Source organism: Emys orbicularis, chromosome 2 (genome assembly GCF_028017835.1).
Source record: "Emys orbicularis isolate rEmyOrb1 chromosome 2, rEmyOrb1.hap1, whole genome shotgun sequence".
NCBI lineage: Eukaryota > Metazoa > Chordata > Testudines > Emydidae > Emys > Emys orbicularis.
The window spans coordinates 109,725,319-109,744,874 of record NC_088684.1 but is presented as its reverse complement, the minus strand read 5'-3'; the positions used below and the strand labels follow the sequence as shown (position 1 = coordinate 109,744,874).

General features: G+C 43.2%; 1 protein-coding gene across 1 annotated transcript in view; it reads right to left on the bottom strand.

Annotated features, from left to right (window-relative positions):
- MBOAT1 (membrane bound O-acyltransferase domain containing 1) overlaps positions 1-19,556 on the bottom strand; it is a 75,655-nt gene that overhangs the window by 12,245 nt on the left and 43,854 nt on the right. Inside the window, exons 5-8 of the mRNA XM_065399203.1 lie at positions 13,608-13,663; positions 10,600-10,654; positions 9,160-9,343; positions 7,277-7,469 (exon numbers count right to left, since the gene is read on the bottom strand). Coding sequence (XP_065255275.1) covers positions 7,277-7,469; positions 9,160-9,343; positions 10,600-10,654; positions 13,608-13,663 — 488 coding nt within the window. The remainder of the gene's footprint in view (positions 1-7,276; positions 7,470-9,159; positions 9,344-10,599; positions 10,655-13,607; positions 13,664-19,556) is intronic.

The window sequence follows — 19,556 nt, the reverse complement described above, 5'->3', positions numbered from 1 at the left end:
TTTCACACACTATGCTCTTCCTAGAAGACTCACTGTTCTTCCTTATTCAGTAAGCCCAGTGGAATTCCATGGGCCGCAGCTCTCGCTGCATTCTTTCCCACAGAGCCAATCAGGGTTCTGTCTTGCTCTGGAACCCCTCTGATAATTGGATCTGGATTTCAAGGATCCTGCTTTTAATCTGCCTCTGTCAAAAGCCCTTTCTCTGTGCATACTGAGAAGACAGGATGGACTCATTACCTCTAGGTCTCTAAATACAGCCAAGCCTATAAATATTGGAAGGGAAAAAATGAAAGTATAAACACTGCTAGATTTTTCTGCCTAGTTCCATTATAAATGACAAGTCTGATCAAGAAAACTGAAGATAAAGCTGAGCTTTTCATTTTTATTAAATGAAGTCAGCATTTGTGTCTCGGGATTCAAAATTGGTCTTGGTCTCTCTTACAAAGTGTTATGAGATTAGGTACAAATTCAGGGATAACCCTGAAGTACAACTCAGGGATGCAGTCTAATCTAAAAGCAGTATTCTAACCTGAAAAATATGGACCTTTCTCTTAACCTTCCACTTCACTGACAAGCTGCTGGAAATAGAGGCTTGATTTCTGATCCTAACAATCTAAAAACAACCCTGCTTGTTGTTATACTTTTTATTGAACAAGAAAGTGTCTGCTACTAGATCAATAACAAGTGCTAACCGCTGGTGCCAGATTGCTAGAACTAAATAAGAGAATTTATATTTAGTCCCTTCTATCCTTAATGTCTACTACTGTTCGGGCTTTCTGCATGCTACAATACCATAGGCCCAAATCGTGAGACGCAACAGCCAGCCCAGGTGTGTTAAGCATGTCTGCAGGAAGATCAAAAATGTCCCTCCACAGGCTGTGGAGTGGACATGGCTGTAGACAATGGCTGAAGTAGCCTCTTTGCTGCCAATGTATTCACAGAGCCAAGAACTGGAGGATCTGTACAGGCATAAATCTTCTGGCCCTATCCTGCCCTCTATGCTGCAGCAAGGGAACCCCTTGAAGAACTGTGCACCATGCAGTAGAGAATCAACTCCCACACATACACTTCAAACTGCACTGCTACTTCTTGATCTCAACAGAATGCTGAGACTTTTAGTCTCCACAGGCTGCACCACCTAATTAAAGGCAAAGGTGGACAAAACCTGCATTCCAGTGTGTAATATTAAAACAGGTCTGTTAGCCCCAGTGCAAAAGTGGTTTGGATGCAGCATAAAGTACTCTGGAGTGCAGAAGAATTGCCACCTTTCAGTTCTCAAATTACTGGTAAAATCCTAGACCTACTGAAGTCTAATGGGAGGTTTGTCATTAACTTTAGTGGGGCCAGAATTTAACCCTATTTGGTTAGTTGCTTATGTGGGATAAACCCCATCTATCAGATTGTGGAATTCAGGTCTAAATGGTTTTTACTAATAAGTATTTTAAGCCTTAGTCAAGTTTACAGCTAAGTTCCAGTGTTTAATGCTACCAACCAGAGTGCTTGAATTTTCTATCTTTTCATGAATCTGGAGGAATTCTGCAGTGTGCCTCACACAATAGCATGACTGTCCTTTTCTGGAAACAGCAACTGCTTATCGGCAGTTTTATTAAATGATTATATAATGCCCTATTCCACACAACAGACAGATTAACTAAAAGGGTGGGGAGGAATCATGCCATTTTGTTGCTTGGATCTGCAACATAGATAAAAGAAGCCTCGCCCACCACTAGACAGAGCATGCTTTCCCAAAACTCACTTACAAGATCTTTCCACAGTCTCCAAGTTTAAGTCACGTCATAAGTCCAAAGGCAGTTTCTCTCTCTAATAATGTTTCTACTTTATACCCACATTTTCCAGCTTTCTAATAACCTAAACCTATATCCAACTAAAATAAATTATTTATCTGAATGATTTATTATCCTAAAGCCATTTCTATTACACATATACCAATCCCAACTGTTTTCTTCCACTTATTATTTTCCTGCACTTTATCACAGCCTTAATCTGAATGCTCACAGTCCCTTTTCTATCCCCTTCCATGATGCTCCTCTCCAATTTCCAGGTATTTGTGCCTCTGTGTAGCAGATCTTGGTGATCTTCTCTATTCAGCAAACACAGTCTTTCTCACCCTTCCATAGCCTGCCAAGGGATCTCCTCTGACACACAAATGAAGAAGATTAAAGAAAAGTATATATGGTGATGGGGGCACCGGAGTGTTAATTTGAAGTTATTTTTAGACACCAATCAAATTAACTCTCAATATTAAATAAATTGATAGCCAAAGAAACACATTCCCCACCCTAAAATCCAAGCCATTTACTACTTTCTTTTTTATAGGCCTCTCTGGCCTGCTCCCTTCTGTGAATGTTTGATTCTCCCTTTCCTTACAGAAGTGTTTTAGATCCCCCTATCTCCTCCTAAGATTTCATCCCTCCCTCTCCCTACACCATTATACATCCTTTCAACCATCCCATGTTTCCTTTGTGTGTGTCCTGCCTCATTTCCACATATATACCTAGTAGCAACACTGAAAGATCTTGTCTGTGCTCTTCCTGTGGCCCACTAGAAGCTGAGAATGAAACCCACTAACTGACATCAGTCCCACTTGGGAGCTGTTGTTCTAGTCAATACTGCTGAAAAGGAGGTTGTTTATATCCAAAACACGGAGAAAGATGGTATCCATTTTTCAGGGGGAAAATAAGAACCCTTATTTCAAGTTCTCACTCAATAAGAATTGTCTTAACAGGTTTAACTATCAATAAATTCAAAGAGTTGGTAGACAGTGATCTCAATATAATGGTGTTTACATTGCTGCACTGGGATATGAGGGTTATTCTAATATTTTGCAACACAGGCTACTTTTCTTGGGTGAACAGTCAGAAAACTCCTTTGCTTTTACTCTGCCTGGGATCTGCCCAATAGTCCTGAAGGCTAATGTCATTTAATAGAAGGAAGTAGTATGTGGTTTAGAACCAAAATTTAGGTTTTGTTAAAGGAAACAATTTTAGGTGCGTGAATTGGAAGGGGGGGGGTCTTCTGTGGGCAGTTTACATAAAATTTAATATAACTGTTTTTTATTTCCTTTTAAAGTATCATTGGAAATATGGTTTGGTTTCAAACATGCCCTAGCTGTGTTTGCACTTCAATAGGGTAGCACTGAAATAAGGTTGTAAAAGAACAAGCAAAAACAAATGGTCTATTTTCATTATCCAAGAGTAAAGTGGCGGGGGGGGGGCGGGGGGAGGGACAATTTAGTAGTGAAATAGTAAGGATGCTTTCAACTTATAAAGTTCTTTCCATCTGAGTATCTCAGTGAGCTTCATTTCAGCTAATTAATTTAGCCTCCAAACACTGGTGTGAGATGGACAAGAATATGATCCCCACTTTTACATATAAGGAAATGTAGCCACAGTAATAAGAGACTGATTTTTAAAAGGTTGAAGACCAAGGTCTGTACAAATTCTTTGGCTGCACAAATTGGTCTAAATATGCACCAGGCAGGGCCGACTCTAGGTTTTTTGCTACCCCAAGCAAAAAAAAATTTTGGCTGCCCCCCCCCCCCCCACCACCACCACCACCACTGCACCCTCCTGCCACCCCAGCCCTGGGTCACTGGTAACTCGCTCCCAGGGCGGGTCATTCAGCAGGAATTTTGGATGTGCACAGAACACAGACAGGATTGGTTCCCATATGGTTACAGAACTGCAGTAAAGTGGAACAATTTTCAGCTTGTGTGATTGAAGGCTATCTGGATGCATATTATAAGACTGTCCTACATAAATGAGGAAAAGTTGAGGTGCCTTTATTATTCTTTTGTTCCATTCTTTGTTTCTATGGGGAATTTGCCAACGCAATATCACTGTCTTCCTTTTAAACAAATAAAACTAAAACTTAAAAATAATAATAATAATAATAATAATAAAAAGGCAATGGCTCTTGAAAATAGCAATTCCAGTCCTAATAACCACTGGGAAGCATTTCTTGCTCAATTTATTCTACTTTTTCCTACAGCAAGTTACAGTGGATCATTTGATTTGGGAGAAATGAAGTAAGAGCTGCCCAAATTGAGTCTGAGCACTCCTGAATTTTGAGGGTGTTCAAATCTGGAAGGCAGGTGCTGGATTCCCTTTCTGAATATTAGCTAAATCTGGAAAAGAAAAGTCAATTTCTGCTTCCATAGCTCAGAAGTGTAAATCCTCCTACGTGCCTGGTACTGTATCTAAAGCTGCCCAGTCTAGTAGAGCCTCCCCTCCCTTACTTTACATTTTAAATTCTAGTGGGATCCACGTACCTGCCTTGCTAGGCTTCAGATAGAGAGGTGCAATGTCCATTGAGTCCACCCAATTCTTTCTTTGGGGGAGAGCCCAGGCTGGGGCAGCAGGGAGTGCGGGTGCAGGGGGGGGAGAAGAGCCCAGGGCTGGGGTGGCAGGAGATACGGGTGGGGGGAAGAGCCCAGGGCTGGGGCGGCAGGGGGTGCGGGTGCAGGGGGTGGAGAAGAGCCCAGGGCTGGGGTGGCAGGAGATACGGGTGGGGGGAAGAGCCCAGGGCTGGGGCAGCAGGGGGTGCGGGTGGGGGGAGAGCCCAGGGCTGGGGCAGCAGGGGGTGCGGGTGGGGGCCAGGGCTGGGGTGGCAGGAGATGCGGGTGGGGGGAGAACCCAGGGCTGGGGCAGCAGGTGGTGGCCAGAGCTGGGGCAGCAGGGGTGTGGGCGGGGAAGAGTCCAGGGCTGGGGCAACACAGGGGTGAGGGGGGAGCCCAGGGCTGAGGTCGGGGGCAGCAAAAAACCTAGAGCTGGCTCTGTTCCTACCATTTACAGAAAGCTGCAGCATAAGGTTTCAGTTCTACACTCCTTCCCCCTCCCTTTCCTGTTAATTGCGGCCGAGGGAATGCTGGGAAATGTAGTTCTTTCCCTGCTCCAGGGCTGGCTCTATAGGCAGGGAGCTAACCAAGGAACTACAGCTCCCAGGGCTCCCTGTTGGTTCTCAGCTCTCATGCTGGATTCTTGCGCCCCTGCAAATTTGCCGCCCCAAGCACCTGCTTACTTTGTTGGTGCCTAGAGCCGGCCCTGGCACCAGGGCAAGCAAATGCCCAATTTATAGAAACAACTGGTGTGCACAAACACATGCAGACAATGGGTCTCAACCTTCTGAATAATCACGAGTGACTTGCTCAAGCTTATACAAGAAATCTCAAGTAGAGCTGGGAACAGAGTCCTCTTGAGTCCAAATTCAATGCCTGACCTACAGGATCAATCTTCCTCACCCTAATTGTTGGAAAGTAAATTGTATTAAATGCTTTCCAATACAACAACTTAAGGTATTACTAGTAACACAGCGAGTTTCTTAAAAGCCTTGTATTTTTAGATGTTTAGAGTAGCTACATACTAAAAGCCACTCAAGGTTTGCAAGTGTGTTCAGATATTGTCTCGCAGCTATTGTTTGCCCCTATTATTTCCTTCTCTCAGTGTTACCTGATATTTCCCTCTTTGCTGAATTTTCTCTTAATAAAGACAAAATTGCAAGAAATACATTGAAGATAGCCTTGCAAAACTGTTACAAGTAGAATGTCAGAGTTACGAACACAAGAATTACTACTGACTGGTCAACCACACACCTCATTTGGAACTGGAAGTACGCAATCAGGCAGAAGAAGAGACCAAAAAAAAAAAAAAAAAAAAAAAAAAAGCTAATACAGCACAGTACTGTGTTAAAAATAAACTACAAAAAAAAGGGAAAGCGTAAAAAAAAGATTTGACAATATAAGGAAACTGTTTCAGTGCTTGTTTAATTTAAATTAAGATGGTTAAAAGCAGCATTTTTCTTATGCACAGTAAAGTTTTAAACCTGTATTAAGTCAATGTTCAGTTTTAAACTTTTGAAAGAACCATAATGTTTTGTTCAGAGTTACAACATTTCAGAGTTATGAACAACCTCCACTTCCGAGGTGTTCGTAACTCTGAGGTTCAACTCTATTAACATTTATGACCAGCCAAAGCCCTTGACTATCCATTATCATAGCACTGGCTATCTATTTTCATAGCAAAGACTGTTGATAATGTAACAACTTTATTTGGCCAGGAAAAGTTGCTTGCTTCAGGTGAGTGGATGAGAAGAATTTTACAAGACTGATTAGCCAGGGAGTTTTACACCTGAGCAGCTGACAGTGCTACTCCTCATCCTATGCAGGTGAGCTATCTCTTCAGTACAGCAGATGGAACTCTTTTTCTGCCTTATGGCTGCTCTGTACCCAAGTGAATGGGGAGGGCAGGGTTAGAGGTCAATTAGCCCACTCCTGACCATCCTTATCTCCGCCCACACCCTGCTTCCCTTTCTCCCTTGCAAGTAAGGGTGTAGGATTGTCACCCACAGGAGATGGGGACTGAATGAGGCTAGGTCCACATAGAGATTTTGTACCAGTATAATTGGCAGTTAGGGGTATGATTTTTTAGCAATATAGTCATACCAGTACAACCCCTAATATGGATGCAGTTATACTGGTATAAAGACGCCTTATGCTGGCATAGCCTATTCCCTAGTATAGTTAAAGCGGGACAACTTTCTAGTTATAGACAAGTCCCTAAGAATGGTTGTACAGCGATTCCCACAGCTTTGGATAGGCTGGTTCACATCTACAATGGCTTTGTAACTACCAGGGTGATCACAGGCTTCATGAGCCCCCATCTGCACCAGAGCAGTACAGGATTGGGACCAGGGAATACAATCATGGCACAAAGGATACAATCTTTTCTTCTTAAAGTATTAAGAATACCAATAAAAGTAATTTAGGTACAATTAACAAGGTCCAGGTGTAAGGGGAAGGTGTTACATACACATACCCATACTCACACCAATTATATTACACATCTAGATTCCAGAGGCTACATACTCCTCACTGAGTTCAATGGAGCTATAATAATTGACATCAGCTGAGGATCTGCCCCCAGGTATGGGGGAGGAGGGGACATTTGCTGCCAATTGACAACAGTTTTAAAGTAGATCAAACTTCTGGCCTACACTATTTGACAGTGTCCTTTTGAGATTTATAGTCAATATACCCATAGCACGCCAAATCTCTTTCCTTCTGCAACTGGCAGCGCACAGACAGACTGCTGCACCCACACAGGTTTCAGTGGGGCTCTGCACAGATGCAGGGGTGCTGTGGGAATTGCAGGATTGGGCCCCAAATTTAAAAAAAATTGTTTTATGACAATTTCATACACCCCACTGTTTATGTATTAAATTTCTTTGGACACAAAATAAGCCATTTAGTCATCCTTACCTAATGTCCATGCAAAGTAATATTTTGGCTTCGATGCTTGCATAACGATATACAGGTAGCCAAGTCTTGACAAGAAGGATGTGTTATTGATAAACTGGCTATCAACAATGTATGTAACAGGATAGGTCTTGGTAAGTGTCAAGAACAAAAGGAGAGATACAAATGTGATACACAGTTTGTATATCACAGCCCCCTGAAAAGCATAATGAATAATAAAACATTGATGTGATAATTTATCAGAATAGACTAAAAGCAAAATAATGCTTCCCACTTACAAAAATAAATTGACTAAAGACCCAACAAGACTGGTAACAGCTAATAATAGCTTCCTTTTCCTCATAATTAATTTGTAACAAGGACCAGCTGGTATAATGAATCAGTGAAAGCCATGCAAAGTTGGCTTTAACATATTTTACTAATTATACTTACAAATAGAAATTAAATAATTATTCAGAACCAAAATGGGTCATGTTCTTTCACCTAAGCACTGTACATGATCTGCTGGAAGTGCCCTGAGGAGGACAGAGAAATAAGATGGGAAACAGAGAGTTTCCCTATCTGTGCAGTTAAGCACAGGAACTGATTATTGGATTCCTGCTGGAAGCACCAAATATTCTGATTTCCAGTACAATTAGATTGTTATATATCTAGGTTCTTCCATCACTCCCATCAAGGTGTCTGAAAGTGCCTCTCAAAATGACTTAGACAGATACTGTCCTGCACCTAACCTAGCAAATATATATTTTAAAAATGTGTAGTTAGTGCCCTAGCACTCCAGAAATCAGAATGATAGGTGTAAGCTATGTGAATGCTTTGTAACTGGCTTTCACATATCCATTGTGAGTAAACAGATTCATTCATACATTCATATTGCAAATAGGTGAATCCGTAAGAGTAGACTCCTAATATCAGGAGAATAAAAAACAATATACCATTATTATTTAAACACTGATGTAACTAACTCACTTTTAGCTCTTAAATACTTTTTTTTTACATGCACTCCCTATACAGTAAAACTTAAATGCATAATGTCATTTTAAAGCTTAACTTTTTAAAGAAAAATACTAATTTTTCTATACTACATATATATAATTTATGCAAGTGACACAATGTGGGCCTGATTCTGACTTCACTTACACTGTCAGCAGATTACACCAGTGAGAGATCAGGATGACGCCCTGTATACATACATATTCCACGTTACAGAGAGAATATGCAGAACCAAATTCTGCTCTCAGTCAGTTACAAAGGTATAAATCCAGAGTCACTCCAATGTAACATCGGAATCTGGCCCATGCATTTTTCTGCAATACATGAATGCCACTTGTGGGAGTATCCAGTTAATATTTAATAATATAAAACAAAAATTATAAAGTCCTTGCAATGGATTTATCTTTTTCAGATTTAAAAGATGGCTTCAAAGATATTTTAAGACAGTCACCAGGTTTCCTTGAAATGCATCTGGGCAACTTACAGTAATTAATCAATTATGATTCCTGCTTCCAACATGTCCTCTACAGTACAATAGTTTTTTCAGCTTTTCTCTTTTGTAAAATGTTCTCTCTCTTTTGTCTAAGTCTGAATTACAATTCATAATAATCAGAATCTATAGTATGTTCCCACTGTGAACGGAGAGACTTGCACATATGATGTTCACCAACCAATGAGCTACTATGTGCTCTTCTGAACAAAGGGATGATGCCAACCCTCTCCCCCTAGCTTTGTTATCAACACAAACAGCAGAAAACAGTTATATTTTCTAGCACAATACCTCAAGCAGTTTTCCTTGTTTGGTTTTAAACTAGGTGCAGTTATAGAAGTCAGACATGCAAAGCAGTATTCTCTAGCCCTTTGCAATAAATACTTGGCTTTTCACAACTTACAGTTGGAGAAGGATCGGGAAGTCTGTCATAACCCTTTTGCTTCCAGTTCACTTCTAAAAGTTTCATATGCACATGCCTCCCTTCAATGAAGGCTATATAGTCCTTGTAATTGCTGCAAGGTCCAGCTATGACACTCATAAAATTGAGGAGATAGCTCAAATATTCCAGTAAGGAAGGTCTTATTCTGTCAAAACATCCACACACAAAACAGAACAAGGTAAAATATAAAAAAAAAATTCATGGGTACTTTTGATAAGTTTTTGAATTACACTGTGTAACATACTATTTGCCAGTTCCATGAATTATTATTATTCAGAGTATATTTAAAACTTTACATACAACAGAACCTCAATTATGAGTACTCTACATTTTTAAAGCCAGCTGTATACTAAATGATAAATGGAGACACAAAGCAACGGGTTACTGTAGAAATGTTATATAAACCTCCCTACAAACTTTCATTTTTCAAGAGATGACAATCATAATTCCATCATCTAATAATTAGGTAAATTTTCCAATGGCTCACAGTTAAACCTTGAAAACTGAGGAACTAATTATTTTGCCCCAAGCAAAGTTTGAAATGTATTAAGCACAAGGATCAAAGTTAGTTACTGCTGTAACTTTCAGCCTATTCAAAAAAGATTTCGCTTTCATTCCACAATTAGAGTGAATTAAAACAAGATGAGGGGGCGGGGAAATGCTTGTAATAGATAAGCAGCATCCGTTTTCTTTTGGTAAACAGTCAAAACTGTAGTATCAAAGTTTGTACTTGGAAGATGAAGAGATGGAGGAGAAACATGCATCAGTGTCCAGAAACTGCTGGTAGTAGGTTAAAAAAAAAACCCAGCAGCATTTGAAGTGTCAGAAGCAAACTTCATCCTTGCTGTTTTAACATGGATTAGTGCTTTGATGTAGCTATTGATGGTGAGGGGGGGAAGGGAGTATTCTAATGTGAAAGATAGCAGACCACAATGAAAGGGTAGATAAAAGCCTGAAGATCCAAGTAGCACAACTTTATTAAAGGGCCTGGTTCAGCAAAGCACATAAGCAGCTGCTGCACTTCAGGCACCCATTAAAGTTAATGGGATTTAAGCATGTGCTTAAGTATTTTGCTGAATCAGGGTCTAAACCCGGCCTTGGAGAAACGAGGGCTCTCTTGGTATATGGTTCAGTCGCGGGGAAATGAAGAACTCATGTGTGGGTGGTTGGGACACAAACATCACAAAAAGAATTACCTTAATGAGTATTAAAGCATCCACCTTTGGCACTGGGTGGATTGCAGGCAGTACCTACATTAACAACAATTTTTTTTTAAAAGTCGTACATGATTGGGGAAAATCTGATTCCTGGTAATGAGTCAGGGAGGAATTAAAAACCCCACAGACCACTATTACTTAGATGAGGTTAAAGACACACTGAGTGGGAGAAGTAAATTCTTACTTTACTGCAAGACGATTTTGCTCAGCAGTGAGGTCCTCAGCTTGTCGGCCTATTCCTAGCAAGAATAAATAATAGGCATGACACGATAAAATCAAATTAGACTCTTCCAAAAATAACTGCAGAAAACTATCCCAAGATCAAAGGTTATATGCTGTAGGCAGTTATTGGAGATTTTAAATTCACAGGCCTTCCTGTGTTTCATTGTTACCAACAGTAATAATTTGATTTCATTTTCCATCCTTTAAAAGTCAAACATGCTCATCCTCAGAAGACTGCATGAAGTACTGAGAATGGGTACTTTAAGGTAGGTTCCTCCCCCCTCTCCCTACAAGGCTCTCCTTCTCCTTTGGATCCATCTCCCTTCCTCATTCTCTCCTCTTCAACATGAGTCCACAACCTCACTGTCTCTGTACCTATTGAAACAGCTTCCCAAGTAGGCAGTGAGCTGCATAATGCTCATCCACCAGCATTCATCCCCAGTGGCTATTATTATAGCTCTGTTCCAGGAAATCCCTGATCCCAGAAAATGCTGGTCCTCTTAGCCACAAGCCTCCTCCTTATTCCCATGTGAGGAAAGGGGCAATTCACAGCAAGAAGACTGGCCAAGGGAGAGGAACTGGCTGCTGGCCTGGGAAAGAAGGGGTTGGTCAGGATTCAACTATAGTCAAGAGTTCCAACTGAGTTTCCTTCTACCCAGGCACTGCACTCTAACCACTAAACTCCTGGGCTCAGACTATACCCACCACTGTAAAATAGACACTTGACTAGTGCGCTTAAACACTCTTATGTAAAAACCCGTATGATTAACAGAACATTAATTATGTTATTTTGAACACTCAAATGCAAAAGTTGAGGTTATCATATTAACATTAACTGTGTAACACTGTACAGCCTGTATATTTCATAGCATGCATTTAACAACAAACACTGATATATTTATGTGCACACCCATCATGGCTGCACCAGCATATTTAACCTCTTTTTTTCCTTCTATTTTTGGAGAGGTTGGGGGCAGGGTTGGTTTCGTTTGGAAGGGAGTTGTATGTATTTTCTAGATAAAGTCACAACTGCTTGAAAATGGAAACTGCATCCATTTTATCCACTCCACTAGTATGAAAGTTTGTAAGGTAATAAGCACTTACCACTACAATTAATCTGTAGGACTTTTAAAAAGATTAATTTCAAATGCATCCGTCTCTGCTGTTACCATGTCTTCCCCCCTCATGTGTCTGTTTATTTACACCAGTTGCATATTACCTAAACCCTAGATTACTACTCTCTCTGAAGCAGAGACTGTCTCTGTGTTATTTGTTTGTACAGTGCTTAGCGCAATGGGGCTCAGATCCCTGCGTGGAGGCCCCAGGTAGGGTTGCCAGGCATCAGGTTTTCGACTGTAACGCCCGGTCAAAAAGGGATCCTGGCGGCTCCGGTCAGCAACGCTGACCGGGCCATTAAAAGTCCAGTCAGCGGTGCAGCAAAGCTAAGGCAAGCTCCCTGCAGCTCCCGGAAGCAGTCAGCATGTCCCTGCAGCCTCTAGGCTCAGGGCCGGCTAGGGAGGCTCCGCACGCTGTCCCCACCCTGAACTTCAGCCAATGGTCACTGCGGGCTTGAGCAGTGTGCAGAGCCGCTTGGCTGTGCCTCTGCCTAGGGGCCGCAGGGACATGCTGGCTGCTTCTGGGAGCCGCCTAAGCTAAGTGTTGCCTGGTGCCCGCACGCATCACTCCCTCCTCCATCCCAACCCCCTGCCCCAGCCCTGAGCCCCCTCCCATACCCCCTCCCACACTCCAACCCCCTGCCCCAGCCCAGAGTCCCCTCCTGCACCCCAAACCTCTCATCCCTGGCCCCACCTCAGAGCCCACACCCCCAGCAGGAGCCCCTCACCCCCCCACATACCCCAACCCCCTGCCCCAGCCCAGATCCCCCACCACACTCCAAACCCCTCATTTCCGGCCCCATTCCAGAGCCCTCACTCCCTCCCGCACCCCAACCCCCTGCCCCAGCCCAAAGCCTCCTCCCACACTCTGAATCCCTCAGCCCCACCCCCAGACCAGAGCCTCCTCCTGCATACCACACCCCTCATCCCCAGCCCCACCCCAGAGCCCTCACCCCCTTCTGCACCCTCACCCCTTGCCCCAGCCTAGTGAAAATGAGCAAGGGTGAGGGAGAGCGAGTGAGGGAGGGAGGGGGAATGGAGTGGGTGGGGCCTTGGAGAAGGGGTGGGGCAGGGCCTCAGGGAAGGATGGGGCAGGGCAAGGGTATTCGGTTTTCTGCAATCAGAAAGTTGGCAACCCTATTCACAGGTGCAACCGCTATAGAAATAAACAACAACAACACTAATTACAATTTCAATGTTTGAGCCTTTTATTGTACTGGAGGCAGGCATCTTTCTGGAAAATGATGCCATTTGTGACTCTAGCAGTGTCAAAGAGACTTGGGTCAGGTAGGGATGAGCCCAGTTTGAGTCAGGGTCAGACCTAAAAATTAGGCTCGAGCAGACTTCTAGTCTATGCAGACAGTTAGTCTGCAGCAGGCTAGCACAGGGTAGATTCACACCCCAGCTTGCCGCAAATTGTTTGTTTGTATAGACAAGTCCTTAAACTCATGCCTTGGTCTCGCACAGATTCAGGACTGAACATATTAAGTCCTAGGGCCTGATTCTGATCTCACATCAGCAAGAATCAAGGGTAACTTGAGGGAAGTCTGTGGAGTTACACAGGTGTCAAACAAATATTAAATGAGATCAGACTTAGGCCCATGGACTTCAAACCAGTGTAATTTTCAATACCCTGGAGGTAATCTTCTCTGAGGTATAAAAGCATCTTTATTATAAAAAGAAGGTTTAGAATCAGGAAAAATGCAGCAAAATCTGTCTGTTTTTCAAAAAGCACTGCCCTTCCTTGCTTGGAGAAACACAGTGAACTAAATTCATCCCTGGGGTAACTCCACTAAAGACAGTGGACTGGAATGGAAGTGCTGCCTTTAGGATATCAGAGGGTTTGTTTGCTTACCATCGTGCACTTGGAATGCAAGAGTTGTGATCTTCTGTGTAATAATCATCAGTGGGCTATAACGTAAAGATATAGAAAGCGATGAATGCCTTTTCATAATACAGTGCAAATCCTTCCATCTTATTTTTATATGGATTTTTGGATTGATTGATAATAATCTTACACTTATATAATGTCTTTCATCTTAAAGGATCCCAATTCACTTAATTAGTCAATGAAATGTAACCACCTCTGGGATGAAAGGTATCATTGTCACAGTTTAGAACAAAAAGTGGAAAATGCCATATGAACACCAAAACTGCATGAGGAATTTAAGTAGGCAGAACATAATTATCCATGGTAGAAACTGGGCCAAAACAGCAAAGTTAACAACCCTACAGTAGAGTGCTGTGAAATCTTTAATTACCAAATGCAGTCAGAACCTTATTGTAGGTCTCATCCAAAAAGATGGTACCTCAACCAGTACAGCGTATACTATGCTAAGGGTGTCACTCTGGAATAAATAATACCTCAGTATGAAATACCATCACCCTTGTTGCAGCTCATCTGGTTTTAATCCCTTTGGAGTGGGGACTGTGCCTAGCAAACATTTTTAGGCAGAATAAAACTACCACCTAGTTCTTATATGGAGCTTTTCATCAGTAATTCTCAAAGGGGTTTATAAAGGAGGCAAGTATAATTATTACCATTATCCAAATGGGGAAACTGAGGCACAGAGGGGCTGCGACTTGCCCAGGGTCACCCAGTAGGCCAGTGGCAGAGCAGAGAATAGAACTGAGGTCTCTTGAGCCCCAGTCCATTGCTCTACCCACCAGGCAACATTGTATTCAAAAATCAAAATCAGACCTGATGGTTAAGATTAACTATTTGCCTTTTGGTTGCCTCAATATAAAAGTTTAAGTGATTTTTCTAAATACTCAAGTGTTGAAAAAAGTGTCGAAGGTACAGTAGAATCCCGATTATCTGAACCACTCAAAAGATTATGTTCACATAATCAGGTTTCAATAGACCAGGGAGTCATGATGGCAGTTCAGTAGACTGAGAGGTTTAGATACTGTAGATTCAGTGAACTGAAATTCAATTGTATTTTAAACCCTAAATGTATATCAATATCACTGTAATAATTTTATACACAAAGAATATGCTTTATCCTCATCCTCCTCAGACATCGACATCCAAAGGGAATCCACAAGCAGGCACAGTTATCTGCAGTTAGTGAAAATCATAGAATCATAGAACTGGAAGGGACCTCGAGAGGTTATCTAGTCCAGTCCCCTGCACTCATGGCAGGACTAAGTATTATCTGACAGGTGTTTGTCTAACCTGCTCTTAAAAATCTCCAACGATGAAGATTCCACAACCTCCCTGGGCAATTTATTCCAGTGCTTAACCACTCTGACAGTTAGGAAGATTTTCCTAATGTCCAACCTAAACCGCCCTTGCTGCAATGTAAGTCCATTGCTTCTTGTCCTAGCCTCAGAGGTTAAGAAGAACAATTCTTCTCCCTCCTCCTTGTAACAACCTTTTATGTATTTGAAAACTGTAATCACATCCCCTGTGTCATCTCTTTTCCAGACTAAACAAACCCAGTTTTTCAATCTTCCCTCACAGGTCATGTTTTCTAGACCTTTAATCATATTTGTCACTCTTCTCTGGACCTTCTCCAATTTGTCCACATCTTTCCTGACACAATACTCCAGTTGGGGCCTAATCAGCGTGGAGTAGAGCGGAAGAATTACTTCTCGTGTCTTGCTTACAACACTCCTGCTTATACATCCCAGAATGATGTTTGCTTTTTTTGTAACAGCGTTACACTGTTGACTCATATTTAGCTCGTGGTCCACTTCCCCCAGATCCCTTTCCGCAGTCATTTCCCATTTTGTATTTGTGAAACTGATTGTTCCTTCCTAAGTGGAGTACTTTGCATTTGTCCTTATTGAATTTCATCCTATTTACTTCAGACCGTTTCTCCAGTTTTTCCAGATCATTTTGAATTTTAATCCTATACTCCAAAGCACTTGCAACCCCTCCCAGCTTGATATCGTCCGCAAACTTTATAAGTGTACTCTCTATGCCATTATCTAAATCATGTTGATGAAGTTATTGAACAGAACCGGACCCAGAACTGATCCCTGAGGGACCCCACTTGTTACACCCTTCCAGCATGACTGTGAACCACTGATTACTCTCTGGGAACCAGTGGTGCAAGTAAAATCCATGTCTTACCGGTACGGCGGGGGGAGGGCGACCAGCTAAGGAGGGCACGTGACTCCTCCCCGTGTGACTCCTCACCGCCCTGCCCCCAGTCCAGGGCCCTCACGCTCTCCTAGGGTTACCATATTTGAACATTCAAAAAAAGAGGACACTCCACGGGGGAGGAGGGGGGGAACCTTCGCTGTTGCAGCTGCCCTCCCAGACGTTTTTAGATATTTAAATAGAGTTACCATACGTCCGTATTTTCCCGGGATGGCGATTTAAGAACCAAAAAGCCTGACATGTCCAGGAAAATACGGACGTATGGTAACGCTACCTAAAGCTCTTTTTTAAAAAGATGGGCCTGAACTAGAAATGAGCTCCGTTTCACATGTGTGGGTCCCAGCTGCTCCCTGCCCCTCTCATTGAAGCAGGTGTGCAGGGTTACCGCCCTGGGAACTGCAGGGCACCAGTGGACGTGGGGCCAGCTGCAGACAGGGGCACGGGGCAAGGCTGGCTGGAGGCAGGGCAGGGGTTGACTGGAGGTAGGGGCTGCCTGCAGGCAAGGCGGGAGTGCGGCAGGGGCTGGAGACAGGGGCTAGCTGCGGGTAGGGGGTGCGGCAGGGGTTGGAGACAGGGGCTGGCTGCGGGCAGAGTGGCAGATACTCTCGGGGAGAGCGGCTCAGGCAGCAGCGCACGGAGCAGCCCGAGCCGAGCAGCAGGACTCGGCCCAGGCCAGCAGAGCAGCCGGGAACCCGCCGGGCAGCACCAGCAGCGGGAGTCCCAGGGCCAGGGGAGCAGTACAGCAACAGAGCCCATCCCCAGGGCCAGGCGGCGGCCTGCATGGCTCCCGCTCCCACAGCGCCAGGCCCCCGGCCAGGGTGGGGCCGGAAGAGGAATGACATCACTTCCTGGCCGGCCGGAGCCCATCAAAGCCGCAGCGCCCCCTCACACAGCGGGGGGAAGCGGGTTACATGTTTAGCCGTGGCCGGGCGAGCATCCCAGACACGCAGCTCCTGCAGGTAACTCTAGGCGTACCGTGCCTCCCTATTTTCCCGGACATGTTTGGCTTTTTGGAAATTCCTCCCGGACGGCGATTTGAGAACCAAAAAGCCGGACATTTCCGGGAAAATACAGACGTATGGTAACCCTACGCTCTCCCCGTCCCCATCGCACATCCATCCCATGTTACGTGGGGCGGAAGGTGAGGGGGGTTCTGTCCTCCTCCCCCTGTGCCAGAGACAGGGCTGGGGAGGGGGCAGTACAGCTGCCAGAGGAGCCGCCGGCGTTCTGCTTCTTTCCCTGCTGCTGCCCCTTCCAGTGGGGAAAGGAGCAGAACTCCCAGCCCCACCCCCCAGCCCTCTCCTCCAGCGGGGCTGCTGCTGTGGTACACAGACGCAGATGCTGCTGCTGTGTCTTCCTGGTACGCTGTACAGGCTATAATTAGCTTGCTGGTACGGTGTACTGGAACATACCAGCCTACTTGCACTCCTGCTGGGAACGGTTTTCCAACCAGTTTTGCACCCACCTTATAGTAGCCCCAGCTAGGTTTCATTTCCCTAGTTTGTTTATGAGAAGGTCATGCGAGACAGTATCAAAAGCTTTACTAAAGTCAAGATATACCATGTCTACCACTTCCCCCATCCACAAGTCTTGTTACCCTGTCAAAGAAAGCTATCAGGTTGGTTTGACATGATTTGTTCTTGACAAATCTGTGCTGACTGTTACTTATCACCTTATTATCTTCTAGATGTTTGCAGATTGATTGCTTAGTTATTTGCTCCATTATCTTTCCAGGTACAGAAGTTAAGCTGACTGGTCTGTAATTGCCTGGGTTGTCCTTATTTCCCTTTTTATAGATTGGCACTATATTTGCCCTTTTCCAGTCTTCTGGAATCTCTCCTGTCTTCTATGACTTTTCAAAGATAATCGCCAGTGGCTCAGATATCTCCTTAGTCAGCTCCTTGAGTATTCTAGGATGCATTTCATCAGGCCCTGGTGACTTGAAGACATCTAATTTGTCTAAGTAATTTTTAACTTGTTCTATTCGTATTTTAGCCTCTGATCCTACCTCATTTTCTCTGGCATTCACTATGTTAGATGTCCAATCACCACCAACTTTCTTGGTGAAAACCAAAACAAAGAAGTCATTAAGCACCTCTGCCATTTCCACATTTTCTGTTATTATTTTTCCCCCCTTCGTTGAGTAACGGTCCTACCCTGTCCTTGGTCTTCCTCTTGCTTCTAATGTATTGTAGAATGTTTTCTGTTACCCTTTATGTCTCTAGCTAGTTTGATCTCGTTTTGTACCTTGGCCTTTCTAATTGTCCCTACATACTTGTGTTATTTGTTTATATTCATCTTTTATAATTTGACCTAGTTTCCACTTTTTGTAGTACTTTTTGTAGGGCTCTTTTTTTATTTTTAGATCATTGAAGATCTCCTGGTTAAGCCACGGTGGTCTCTTGCCATACTTCCTATCTTTCCTACACAGTGGGATAGTTTGCTCTTGTGCCCTTAATAATGTGTCTTTGAAAAACTGCCAACTGTCTTCAATTGTTTTTCTCCTTAGATTGCTTCCCATGGGATCTGACCTACCAACTCCCTGAGTTTGCTAAAGTCTGCCTTCTTGAAATCCATTGTCTTGATTTTGCTGTTCTCCATCCTACCATTCCTTAGAATCACGAACTCTATCACTTCATGATCACTTTCACCCAAGCTAACTTCCACTTTCAAATTCTCAACCAGTTTCTCCCTATTTGTCAAAATGAAATCTAGAACAGCCTCTCCCCCTAGTACCTTTCTCCACCTTCTGAAATAAAAAAATCATACATTCCAATACATTCCAAGAACTTGGATAATCTGTGCCCTGCTGTGTTATTTTCCCAGAAGATGTCTGAGTAGTTGAAGTCGCCCATCACCACCAAGTCCTGTGCTTTGGATGATTTTGTTAGTTGTTTAAAAAAAGCCACATCCACCTCTTCTTCCTGGTTAGGTGGTCTGTAGTAGACCCCCACCATGACATCATCCTTGTTTTTTACCCCTTTTATCCTTACCCAGAGACTTTCAACAAGTCTGTCTCCTATTTCCATCTCAACCTCAGTCCAAATGTATACCTTTTTAATATATAAGGCAACACCTCCACCCTTTTTTCCCTGCCTGTCCTTCCTGAGCAAGCTGTACCCTTCTATAACAATATTCCAGTCACGTGTATTATCCCACCATGTCACATTGGTTCAGTAACAATTTTTCATTTTAAAAGCAAACTTTTGTCAGGCATGATTCTTGCTAATGACAAAACTGATTTATTTTATGCTAATGTTTAAGTAAGTAACTTTAAAACAGAGAATCAAAGCCAAACTGATGTCCCTTTAATTGCCTGCATTTAGGCACCTGCATTTGAAAATTGGGCCCCCTGCTGTAAACCACTGAGCACTGAAATCCAAACAATTCAGATGGACTGAAGGTCATGCACAAAAACAGCCTGTATTAGAACACTGCTACAATTTAATCTGAAAAAACTAACATTCTCTCCCTTCCATCCCAAATTTGAACTTTAAATAAGACATAAAGATTGACAGAAATGACACTCCTGAGGCAGAAAAATACAACATATCATACAAAGCCCTTTCTGAAAAACCAATAGGAGTCTTTATTTTCCTCCTGGGTTCAAGATGCTTAATATACAATGACAGCAAGAGAGGGAATTAAGGGTGCTAGAGAGGGAAAACAGTGCATAGAATAACAGCTCAGCTA